This window comes from Pholcus phalangioides, unplaced genomic scaffold, assembly GCF_987345545.1.
Source record: "Pholcus phalangioides strain wild (caught in Gottingen) unplaced genomic scaffold, Ppha-v1.0 ptg000014l_1, whole genome shotgun sequence".
Taxonomy (NCBI): Eukaryota; Metazoa; Arthropoda; class Arachnida; order Araneae; family Pholcidae; genus Pholcus; species Pholcus phalangioides.
In genome coordinates this window covers 24952961-24966379 of record NW_028301607.1, presented here as the reverse complement: position 1 = coordinate 24966379, position 13419 = coordinate 24952961, and the positions used below count along the sequence as shown (strand labels likewise).

The 13419-nt window shown below is 37.7% G+C and overlaps 1 protein-coding gene across 6 annotated transcripts in view; it reads right to left on the bottom strand.

Annotated features, from left to right (window-relative positions):
* Nucleotides 1-971: 971 nt before the first annotated feature.
* Nucleotides 972-13419, bottom strand: part of LOC149078325 (SLIT-ROBO Rho GTPase-activating protein 3-like) — a 183213-nt gene continuing 170765 nt past the window's right edge. For 4 of the 6 annotated variants that reach the window (XM_089241976.1, XM_089241977.1, XM_089241975.1 and 1 more), the window contains 8 exons: nucleotides 13268-13345; nucleotides 11542-11676; nucleotides 11283-11388; nucleotides 10955-11179; nucleotides 9099-9178; nucleotides 8735-8779; nucleotides 4065-4245; nucleotides 972-2120 (listed from right to left, as the gene is read on the bottom strand). In XM_089241976.1, coding sequence (XP_089098102.1) covers nucleotides 1100-2120; nucleotides 4065-4245; nucleotides 8735-8779; nucleotides 9099-9178; nucleotides 10955-11179; nucleotides 11283-11388; nucleotides 11542-11676; nucleotides 13268-13345 — 1871 coding nt within the window. In that variant the 3' untranslated portion in view covers nucleotides 972-1099. The remainder of the gene's footprint in view (nucleotides 2121-4064; nucleotides 4246-8734; nucleotides 8780-9098; nucleotides 9179-10954; nucleotides 11180-11282; nucleotides 11389-11541; nucleotides 11677-13267; nucleotides 13346-13419) is intronic. The other 2 variants (XM_089241980.1, XM_089241979.1) reach the window with 1 other exon arrangement.

Below are 13419 nucleotides of genomic sequence, written 5' to 3'. Positions count from 1 at the left end.
ATACCTTTTGTCTTGTTTGCGACTTTCCATGTAAAAGTAAATTTTGCAACACATCCTCACATGTACGCCAACGATCCGCATATGCCAATGACAAACTTCCAGCTCTTGCTGGATGCAGTATAAGCTACAGAATGGGGTATATATTTGAACACAGTTGCTAATTGGAATTGATACACACAATAGATAATATAAAAAAATCTGGAAGTTCACAGAGAATACTTTTTCAATCGTTAGACTAAAAGTTGAAACGAATATCTAGATTGAATCAATACAAACATGGAAATATTAAGATCATTTTTCCCTCAAAACTGTTCCGTTGATTTTGACTAGATAAATTTGAAATTCACAAAAATATCTCATTGAAGAAAAATCATCAATCAATCGTGGAAGGCAAAAGTTTTCTACAGATACAAATCGGAATACAATAATACCGAAAGCAAAAAAAAAATTTTCGGACCAAATTTTAAAAAGAAAAAAAAAGACCTTCCAATTCAAATATTCACAGGATTGAAAGCCTGTTATCAAAAATATATATTCCAGTACGATTTTTCTATCCCAAATGTTTTGTTGCCATTTTCATACAAACACTGACATCAGAAAAATTTTACCGTTAATAGTTCTGGAAATGGATGGCGGGGGAAGAGAAGGAAGAATGATATATATGATGTACACACGCACGCACACATATACTGAACTTATTATGCATATCTTTGTTTTCTGCAAAAAAAAAAAAACACGTACACAATCACACCATGTGATATCACTCGACACCGCTAAAAACCAAAATGAAGTACTAGAAATCATATTCCAAGTACAGTGATACCATCTACATGGATATAAGTTTGAAAGTAACGAGTTATAGTCTACATACGACGAAATGCCTCAACTGAATTTTTTTGAAAAAGCGAAAATATCCTACACTTTTCTCGCATCTCACTTTAAAAAAAAATGTCACTGCCTTAAAAAAAAAACACACTCACTTACACAATTGTGAACATCATTTGTGGAAATCAAAGAAATCTAAGGCATGTTGTTTTCTTTTTTTTCGGGAATTGCACTTTCTGCAAGAAGACGTTCTCTTATAAAGACGACAAATCAATCAACACGCAGTTTGTTGATACTCTTCCGGAGGTTTGATTTCTGCAGGGGGGATGTGAACAGGCTTCTTCATAACAGGAGGTGGTTTGCTCTTAACTTGAGGTTTAAATGTAGAAACGCCTCCCCCGATCGTGGTGTTCTTCTTAGTGTCATTTTTATCAGGTACCTCGATCTCAACGACCCCTGTGTTGGGATCTTGTTTCTTGGTGGAATAAGACCAGCTTATTTCCACAGTTTCCGTTTTAGCGTCATGATTCTGCGCTGGAGAAGATGATAATTCTGTTTCCGATGGCCTGAGAAGGTTTTCTTTAGAATCTATTCCAGAGTCAGGTGAAGGTGGGCCTAAGTTATCACCGGTACTGGCGCTACGCCTCACACCGTGGATGGTCTGAGTCTGAGCGTCATTGGATTGCGAAGTCACGTGACTCGCACTTCTGGACATCGTCCCTTTTTTCATTGTGCATTGGTTAGATTTGGCAAATCGTTCAGCCGTGGTTAGTTCAGGGCTGTCTATGTTCGGAGAAGTCACTACTACGTGATCTTCGAGAAAACTATCGGCCAAAGAGTTTTTGATATCCTTTACAGCCGTAACTGGACTAGGTAAATTGATTGGAAGATCTAAAACCAGGTCTGGTGCATCTTTACATGTCTTGTTCGTCCAGATCCTTTCTTCGATCTTTTCCGGATCAGAGATTCTGTTGATTGGAGTGTCATGTATGATTTCGAGGTCAGGTAGCTCGGAAGGCTTGGTGATTGTGGGTTTTTTCTCCTCCTCGGATTCCTGCAATGTTAGATCTGAACTCATGGACAAGGAAGTCGTGCCATCCCACTCTGGTGTCAATGGTGGCTGCAAGCTGTTCAGACTGCGGCGATCTAAAGATGAAGTTGAGCTGTAGTCCTCGGGTATGCCAGAGGTGGAGAGTGATTTCGGACTCTGGCTTACGCCAGAAAGTGAATCGCTACTGCTACTGGCTCTTCTCCTCTCCGTCCCATCAATGCTGTTCTTTTCTTTATCTTCATCCCTGCGATTAGGGGGGGAAAAAATACAGTGTTAATAGTGTTTTTATAGGGATTATTCTAGGCATGTCTCAATAGCATCATGGACCTCCCTAAGAAAGGTGGGTCCCAGTTTACTGAAATTTCGCCTCCAACATTTTGCTCTGGCTTGTTTTGTCTCCAGTACATTTTGCCTGCACGACCAAGTGAGTGACAGAGTGGGTGAGTGACTATATAAGTGACCATATGAGTAATTGAATGTAAGAAGACTTTGATATAACTGGCAACTTCACTTGCATTTGACAATTTTTTTGGCAATATCACGTATGAATCAAAATTTATTATATTTTTATGAGAGAAATATGGTCAGCCGATGTTTTGTGAATGGTCCAATATTTAAAGAACAGGGGTTAGAAACATGTGCCTACACATATGCTTTGAGAGACATACAAAGAATTGTCCCCTAGCGTCAGAAACACTAAGCTGAAGCAGAGTTGGCCGGAGCAACCCGATAGAGCGCATTGAGTGAAAGTTGATGTCACAATGCAATGGAGCAACGCTTAATCAAAGTTTTGCTATAAAATGGGGAAAACTAATGGAGACTCATGTTGATGAAAGTGTATGGAACAGAAAAAGTAAAAAACTTGTTTATGATTGGTTCAAAAGCTTCCGTGATGGAACCTGCATTCAAGCGAAAAACCGGGACCATCATCCAACGAGCAGAATAGATTCTTACAGATGATCGACAGCTTTAATAATGATAGTAGATGAATTGGGGTATTAGCAAGGCCACCAATGACTTCTTTTTGCTTCCTTCGGTTCAAGGGAGTCATGAAAGTTGGACACTATATATACATACAGGACATTCAAGCAAGAGTGACATCGTTGCTTCAGGTAATTCCAAAAAAAGCTTTTACTGAAAGTTTTCAGCAGCTTGACAACCATTGCCAATAGTGTATTGTAGATAATGAAGATTACTTTGAAGGCTAATAAGGGTATTTTGTTTGTATCTTCTGTTCCCTTTATTTTCTGAGACCATTCACAGAACTTTTTGAGCACACCTTGTAATTATTATGTGTGTGTGTGTCACCTTCCCACCAGAACACCTTTCACAGGCCCTATTTGGTCTGCTGGCCAAAAGTTGTGCTGCCCCCCCCCATAGGGGGTAAACTTGTATCTGCCACCTCCAACAATTGCCACCACCTATGGAAATAGGTTTGGGTGTCCCCCCCCCCCATATATATAATTCTGAGCCCTCCCAATATTTCCAATAACCTTACGCCCACATATGCACCCCCTATATTAGTGACAATTCCATTACAATGACCAGTATGAAAAGTATACCAAATGTATTCATTCAGTGTTATTTTTTATCCAATAAACAACCTGCAAAGACCACACACATTCAATCCTTACTTTTCTTTCAAACTGAGCAAAACTCCGGTCTACCACCATCTATGAGCGATTTACTACCTATTGAGTTGTGCCGAAAGTGTAACTGTGTGTATCTAACAGTCTGAGTGTGTATATAGTGTTGTGTTTGATTTTTCAGTGCTGTGATCTATATTTCAGAAGTGAAGTGAGTGATGTGTTATGATTGAATCACATTTCTACTGTTTGTAGGTCTGTTGCTCTGTGGCGAGACTTTATAAAGGGGAGATCGGCTCACATTTGCGCCTTGAAGTTGGGAACCACAGAAAACCAACTTCAACCAACCACCACTATGGCGATGGTGGGGTTCGAACCCAGGACCTCACAACGCGAGTCCGTCACTATGACCACTACAACAGCTGACCATTCAATCCATTCAAACATCAAAATTCAATTCTGCCTACTTCTTTTTTTGCAAAAGAAATGAACGAAATTCGTCCATAAGTGTTTTCAATCTTGACCTTTGATGCAGCAAAAATATGATAAATAAGTTTTAAAAACAGAATGCGAGGCGTAAATAAAAAATATATATAGCTTGCCTTATCTTCAAGAGAATATATTTGTCAGGTACCAGCCCTTCTTTGCCAAGATGGCTCCCTCTCCACCAATCGTTAGATACTTGGCTCTGGAGGAAAAGTGTATCGCCTCGCTTGAAAGATAGCTCTCTAGCAGAGCGAGCATTGAAGTCAAACTGCGCAACTGCTTCTAACACTTCAGTTTCTGCAATACATGGCAATTGAAAATAAGCACACATTCATGTTTGTACATGCCAAAACAGTAATTTTTATATCATTTCAAATTTCACACAGGCTAGAAGACCATCACAGGTTTGAGTTTGCTCGTTCCAGATGATGATACCTATCAATAGTGTTAGCAAAACATTGAAGATGAACTCAAATCGATGAAAGCCTTCTATCATAAGAAACTCTCGAACATTTCAAAGGAATTACAGAAACTTGATCCAATTTTATCGCAATCAGTTTGAAATGACAAACTGAAAATCATGTACTATCAATATATCAATATGCAAATTCATGATAGTTTTACTATCAGGAAAAACTTTCCCCATCATGCACCACAATGTGCAATAATTTCTAATGACATTATCGTTTCATCATTTCACTCATAAAAAAACAGAGGTCAAAGGTGCATTCATGCAAAAAAATCAAATTCATCTCCAATGCATGCAAAACATTATTTTACACACACATATATATATATATATATATATACAGGGAATCTCATGAATAGAGGTAAAAACTTGAAAAGTAGGCCAGAGAACATAAGAAAGATTCAGAATTGGATAGGAACCCATGACCAGAAACATCATTACTGGATGGCGCTGTTCATGGCAGCGCTCGAGGGGAAATACATGATTTTCCCTCACTTGATCGTAGTTGCGGTGGGAGAAGCATGCAGCAGTATAAGAACACGGAGGAGGAAAAATGAGGAAAACTCACATATTTCCTCTGTAGTGTCATAAACAGTGGCGCATAGAGATGTATGGCAATGTTTCGGTTATGGGTTCCTTTATGGTATGCAATTTACATATGCACCTCTATTTATGGAGCGACATCGAGGGGATGGTTCAAGACGGCAGAAACTCAATTCCGTTTTGAAATATCGGCATTTTAAAGATAGACTTTGTATGGAACTCAGTGTAGGCTCACAAATTAAATTACAGTGGAGAGCAGAGCTTGAAGTATGGGCATTAGAGGAAGGGTATTTAGAGGCGCTTTTCCACCATTCTCATGGTGAGCATAACTTAAAAATGCAATTTTCTGAGTTGTTCCCATCTTGAACCATCCAAAAACAATCTAAGCAATTTTTTCTTCTATCCATTAATGTCACTTTCACATAGCAAACATGCACATGTTTCTTAAGTATTGCACAACACTTTTTTGTCCCCTATAATACTGAACTATGCAGTACACAGAACAGATGGACTGAGCATGACCAGGCTCTACCGCTTATGTGATATAAGCTCATCGCCAGAGGACATTGGTTGTGCCGGGGCAAATTCTGAGTTACAAGGAAAAAAATTGGGGTTCCCTAGTCATGAATGTGCATTCAGATAAAATTTCAAAAATCTATGCAGTATATGTTAGAAGTCCATTATTCATGTCACCCAGCTGACAATGACTCTTTCACTGGCTCGTACTCAGGGACTGAACACCTGTTTCATCACCAGAAGACTTGGTAGGAAGAATCATTGAGGCAGCAGGATGTGTTCGAGATACACCTGATATTTTTTGAAAGATGCGGCAGTCCGTGAAACATTAGTGCAATGGGTGGTGTATCTGTGCATTTTGCAAAAACTTTGATTAACTACTGTAGTAATATTGTTCCCCTAAATAGTGGTATTTGTGATTGCAGTGTGTGTTTCTTATTTTCTAACATTGAGGCACAGATGTGAGCCACTTTCCCCATTTGAAAAAGTCGCGTCTCTTTGCAGACAGCAGGCAGATATTCAACACGATACTTATACAACATGAAAACTTGTCATTTTTACTTTGAAATATGGAAGCCAGATGGCAGCACTAGTATGACACAAAACCACAAACATAAATATGTTAGGGCCATGCAATACTCAAACACGAGTTCCTATATGTACCAATGCATTGGGGGTTTTTCCAGTGGAATGTTTATGGGGTGCACATATATCTAATAGAGTTACCAGATTAAAAAACTGAGAAAGGAGGACGCTTGCATTCACACTATCAGAAATGTCACTTTTCCCCAACAGATGGTGCCACTACTATGTTCAATAAAAGTGGCTACAACAATAATTTTCCAAACTAAAACAAAACCACAAATATAAAAAAAATTCTGGGAATTTCAAAAGCTTGTGGGTTCAAAAGGTTAATGCGTGTGTGAAAAAACACCCATATGAATGAGATGCATTTCAAATTAGGAAAAAATAATTCCAGGAACCTAAAAGGAGGACAAAAAGGTGAATTTTCTGAAATGTAGGACGACACTTGAAATGAAATCAAAAAGAATGACATGTCCTCCTAAATGATAACATCTATTTTATTGCTCACCAACACCGGTCATATCACCACACAGCAATTTCCAACTAGTGGAGTTGGGTGGGAAAATGAAGGTGCCATCTATCGAAGGTTGCCCTAGGCTCGGTAGGTAAAGAACTTGTTTCTGATGTTCTTTGCCGCCATTCAAATCCATAGACCTTAAGGGTAACCTTCATAGTCAAAGATGAGCACACTGCACCGCTCAGGTGGTAAAGGAAAACATCTAGTAACCCTATTAATAGTAGGTATTTTATACCTGAAACTATGCCTGGTGTTGCATATATTGTCATGTTGGACTACGCCTTACCTAAAATATCAAGATATCCAAAACAGGGATGATGTGATATGAACTTTCCTGTTATGCCCGCATACCATGAAAGTTCAAGCATATTTATCATCTTTATGCCAAAATATGGAACACAGATGACAGCCACAAGGAAGAATACAAAACAAACACAACTCTAACAACATAAATACGTTAAGATCATGCATATATACGGGGTGATTATAAAAAAACTATCCTGACATATGGGCCCCTAACTATCATACCATTCACAGAAACTGAATGAAATTTTGGCATAAGGTATTTTGAGGTATGCGCTCAAGAATGATATGGAAAACAACAGTGTCCCTCTAACAGTTACGGTTACAGTGAGAAAATTTCGAAAATATCAAATGGCAGCACCAAGTTTTTTGTATTGGAATGCGATCTCCATACTGAAAAACATTAAATAGCGTTGGAATGGCACCTGTAGCACGAAAATCCCTGGAGGTAGGCAAGGAAAAAGTAAAAAGGACTTTAAAAGGACTAAAAAATCTGGTGCCGTGCACCAGAGCATTAATGTTCGTTTCATTCGTCACACCGTTTCTTCGGCTGAGACCCCAGCCCGATTAGTCCTCCACAAGGTCATGTGGAAAATTTGTGAAACACAATAAAATGCTTTATTTTATGCTGCTTCTCTGTCTTTATTGGTTGTCCTCACTTTTAGCCTATCTACCGCCAGTGATTTTCATGCTACAGCTGCCGTTCGAATGCTATTTAGGGTTTTTCACAATGGAGATCACATTCCAATACAAAAAACTTGGTGTTGCCATTTGATATTTCCGAAATTTTCTCACTGTAACCGTAACTGTTAGAGTGACACTGTTGTTTTCCATATCATTCTTGAGCACATACATCAAAATACCTTATGCCAAAATTTCATTCAGTTTCTGTGAATCGTATGATCGTTAGGGGCCCATATGTCGGGATAGTTTTTTTATAATCACCCTGTATATATATATATATACATACATACTCACACAATACATTCTGACATGTAACGATTCGTAGAGGAATGTGTACGAGGTGCATGTACAATTACCAGATTTACACTAGAACCCAAAAATGACTACATTTGACAATAAATTCTTGCAGCAGCACCAGGCGAGAAAACTTGTGTGGCCCTACGTACTTGAAGGTGAAGAACCACTGCTCTGCATTCATGGCTCCGCAAGGGTGGGTATGACAGAGCTCCAGCTTGGAATGATTCTTTTTTTTCTATAATCTCGCTGGAGGGGGGGGGGGCGTGACAAATCTGTCCTGAGGAGTGTGCACCAAAGAGCACAGCCTAGGAGGCCATGTCTAAAATATCTTTCGGTATGGCACCACAATAGAAGGGTTGTCTGGGCTAGACTACCACTATCCAGAGCAGCAAATTAACACTTTGCCAGACCACGCATGCATCTACCCAGTGTAGTTTTAAATACTTTAATAAGGGGGAATTTAGTGTCCAGTGCACCAAAAAAGTAAGTCTGTTGGTTCCATCTTGGAAAGAATTTTAAGCTATTGCTTTATCAAGAATGAAAAAATATTACTCGACGTAACTCAATAGAGAACCTTTTATTCCATTTTACAGCCCATTGCGAATGCACCTTTCGCACCTACCTAAGTCCAGCCCTAGTTAGGATGGTCTCGGTACAAGAGCATGGACAGGATCTTTTGGTGCCCAGGAATTTAATTGCTATAAACATTGATTTGGAAAATTTCTAAAGACCCATAATGTTAGAGGATTTTTGTAATTAAAGGGGGGGGGATTGTAAATTTATTGAACAATTTTTTTAGATCAAAGAAAACAAAACGAAAAAAAATCATGCATAAATTAACATAAGAAAGTAATTAAAAATAAAAAACGTACTGCCAAATAAATTGGGATCAAGCTCTTGATCAGGAAATACAGCATCTGCAAAGTCGTACATATAGCTAAATTACTACACACGCAACAGAAGTTAGCAAAACTTTTTAACATCATGCATCATACACATGCACTAGTTTTCACAACACATGATAAATAAAATCAAATTATCGATTCAACGAAGAAAACAATCACCCTTAATTGCCACAATTTGTAAACAAAAACTTCACCATGCAATGCATGATTTGTGATTCGTTTTGATCCACAGAAACTAGCAACAAATCGTAGATAACTATCAGACAACTAAATTACCACTATACTGCTTTTAAAGAGCTTTCCTAAATATATTCAAATTCACAAGACTCACCATCTTCACTCTGGGCCAAATCCATTTCAGAGTCCTCTGCGAGATCTGATACGGGTTCTGGCGGAGAATCTCCTACATCGCTGTAAATAAAAATGCTGAGTTATAAATCAAAATCATTATTTGTATCATTTATCATGTATCATTATTTGAAAGGCACAATTCAACGGAATACCATTAATTGTGTGCATAGACCAGGACTTGGTAAATATCATGTCACCATGATAACTAAAGAATCGGTATTGGCACCTATTATAGATATCTATGCATGATTAATAAATTGCAGTCAGAGGACAGCACAAAACTTTTGGAAATATATATTATGTCCATTTGTCTTACGACATGGAAAAGTTGCATTAAATCCTGGGAAAATTGTTTTGGACCGTTTTCCTCAGAATAAAAATGCGTTTGACTCCTAGGAAATTTAGCCAGCACCTAAATTATTTTAAAATTTGTCAAGCCCTGGTATAAACATGTTTTGATTACCCTCAATGAATTCACACGTGTGATATGCCTCTTTATCTCTCCAGCCAAACAAGACAGCCTTGGTTGACCCTTGGACACGAATGAGGTACAACGATCACAATCCTTTACAAAGTGGAACCTGTTTGACACCATTTTTGATTTGTGCTACCTACTACTACTAGACCATACAGGGTGGTCATATAATAACATGGCTGATATACAAGTCCCTAGCGGCCGCAAAAATTAAGAAATTTGGATGAAATTCAAGACATACGCTAGGTGTTTTAAAGTGTACACTTGAGGATGTGGGGGGGGGGGGGGAGAAAGAAAAAAACTGCTTTTGTGGTTATGGTTACAATAGAAAAAGTTTAAAAAATTTGAATGGCAACATCCACTTTTATGCACTGCAAAATGATAAAAAAACATAAATGGTGCTGCAATAGTATGCAGTAATGTATTTACCTGCAGCATAATAAATATGGGTGCAGGACACAAAGAAAGAAGATCTCCCCAAGTGATAATACACCAACATGATTTTTGTGGCCGCTAGGGGCTTGTATATTGACAGTTATTTTATGACCCCCCCACCCTTGTACATGTATCGTACACATTCCTCAACAGAATTTCTAATGAATCGCCCATGCAAGAGCATGTTGTGTGCGAATACGTGTGGTTTTTACTTATTTATGTTGTCATAGTCATGCTCGTTTTGTATACATGCTGGTGCTGCCATCTGCCATACATATTTTGAAGTGGAGACAACAAATGATTGAATTTTCATGTTATGTAAGTACTGTGCTGAAGGTCTGCCTGCTCTCTGCGAAGAGACTAACTACTAAATCGCACATGCACCTCGTAAAAATTCTTTGTGAAGTCTGTTTCCAAGGAATGCCTGCTATGTGTTCAAGGAGTGCTGCTATCTGTCTTCTGATTTTAAAAGTAAACAACTTTGCAGTTCATTTTGCCCATTTGTAATGTGAGAAAATTTTAACTTGTAGGCCTGATTGCTCTCTGTGGAGAGATCCGCTCCCATTCACGCCGTGAATGAAGCAACACCTTGAAGAAACAGGAAAAACAAATTAATCAACTTGCAGGTTTTGAATCTGATCCTTAAAATGCGATCACAACTGACGCCAACATCTGCCGCACATGTATGGTTTAGTAGCATATATTACTGCTACTAAACTATACACAAACCTTGTAAAAATATGAGGGAAAAACCCACAGAACCACCCCCTGCTTCAATTTAAAATGGGATGTATATACATTAAAATATCAAAAATATATAATTTTCGGAAGAATTCGTACAAGAAGGCAGCATTAGTCCAATATTTCAAGTATGAACAACCAATGTGTATTTGTAAACAGATGCCATATACTGTCGAGGCACTTACTTTTCATCTGGTATATTGGCACTTATATATTTCTCGTAGATGATGCCACCATCATCAGCAGGATATATTTCCTCTTGGTATATTATGATGTTTTTCACAAGCTCATTCACAAGGTTCTGGTACTGCACTTGGTCTTTATCTTCTGGAATGGGTAAAAGCGTCGGGCCAAAGCAAATCGCCAAGTTGTATGGATCCATCATATTCTCATCGCTGAATTCCGACAAACTAATTAAAAGAAAATTTGGCAACATTAATATTTCTGTCACAAAAAAAGTCTATATAATATTTGTAATATAATGTACTGTAATGTAAAGGTAAGGTAACTTACTGATTGAGAAAAGCAAATAAGTAACGTAGAACAACCACCACGGGTCGAGGCAAATTGTTGATGACATCTTTTACTTTTAAGATGAATTCATGCTTGGATTCGACTTCTGGAAAACAATAACATTCGAACCATTAATATAAAGCTGTTCAATATGGTTGAGACAACTGAACACCATTTCAGTATGTATGGAATTCAAGATGAAATGAGATGGAAAAGCTTTAATAACATAGTTTTAGTAAAAACGAGAAATATCACTTACGAGATATGTCTACCAACTGATCGAAATAAAAAATGGGAAAAAGTGGTTCTCTGAGTTCTCGTAAATACAGCTTCAGAACACCACCGACAGAGTTTATGTCACTCGCATCAGTGACTTCCGCTAAAGGATCATCACCTATGGAGATATACAAATGCTAAGTTTAACATTGTGAAACATTATACGCATATCTGTAAAAACGGATACGCTTGAATACCCAAATTGGCGGGGGAAGGGGGAATTATGACATTCAATTTCGTCATTTTTTTACCCTTAATTTCAATAGTTCACAAACTTTCACCACCTGCAGCTTATTCACTATTTATCTACAGCTTCTCAGAACAATATCAAAAACAGCCACCTCATAGCACTGAAAAGGCACACATCAACAACTTGCCATGGTGCCCCTGACAAAGATTGGTGCTGCCCCTATGGGCTGCGACACACACTTTGACTTGAGAAACAGTGCTTTATATGGTAGGCCCCCCCCCCCTCGTTATCATGCATGTCAAGCTATGAAGAAAAAATATGATATAATTAAAGTGCAAATTTCATCAATGACATTATCTAAGTTATAATGTTACGTTTCAACATTGGTTATAGAGCTGTAGCTGAACATTTTTTTGGAAGGGGGACAGAACTGAGAGTACAATAGATAATGACATGTGACTCCATATATATATGTTATGGTAAATGTGATAAATTGGTTATTATGCATACTTACCAATCATCTTGGTAATTTTGATAAATTTCATCTGTGATCACTGTTTACCAGAAAATATGCATAATACCCAAGTCACTAGTGAAAATTTGATAGATACTAAAAAAATTATCACTTTCACCGGAGATTATTGACAATAGCCAAGTTGTAAATTTGATTACTCAAAATTTATCTGTAATTATGCATAATACTCTAAGTGTAAGTGGTGAATTTGATAAATATGAAAAAATTCCAAATGAGTCTAGTATGTGTGATGAATATAGTCAGACCCGGATATAATAAATTTTGAGATTGTACCCCAATATAATGATACAATGCATGCATAAATTATCACAGAGTATATCATATATTACGATACATTATGTTCCCCAACAACGTGATGTACACTTGGATATTAATAATCACCAGTAAAAATGATGATTATTTTAATAATTATTAAATTTACCAATGCATTAAATTTACTATGCATAATTGTTGATAAAAGTGATAATATATTTGGGGAAATTTATCAAACTTATCCGTGTTCAGAGATTATGCATAATAACCAGATTTATAACATTCACCGTAACATATATATATCATTTTCAAACTTTTCAGAAGGGATGGCAGACCCCTCCAGTCCTCAATATTATCTTGATTGGTTCTATTAGAATACAAGAAATATCCCAATGAGCATTAGAATGGGGTGTGATGCAATGAGGGTTACTCCCTCATGATATGCAATTCAGAATGGCATGCAACAGAGTCAAATGGTTAGCATGTTAGTCGGGCTGTCACAGGCCTGCACGTTTAAATAACCAGAAAAGGAAATTTTGAATTCCATTTGCAAGCACGACCACAAGTACTACTGTTCAGTCTGCAGATGCTAGAATGCACTCCTCATTTATGTGATGTTTTATTGTGAGACTTGCCTCCCTCCCTTCCTCTTGGTTGCGGTCCCGTTTGTAAGTTTTTTAAATAATAGCACCAAGAAGTTGGTGTAAATTTGAAAAAAATACAAGAAATTACCTCTTTCGAATGCTTCTCTGAAATTATTGATTTCTACTTGAGATCCTGACACTCTAAATATACCTTGGTGGTGGAGGCCTGGAAAAAAAATTGACATTTCTTTTTACACAAGAGCGTAGTCTGATATGTGACAGAGAACTGACGTTCTAAAA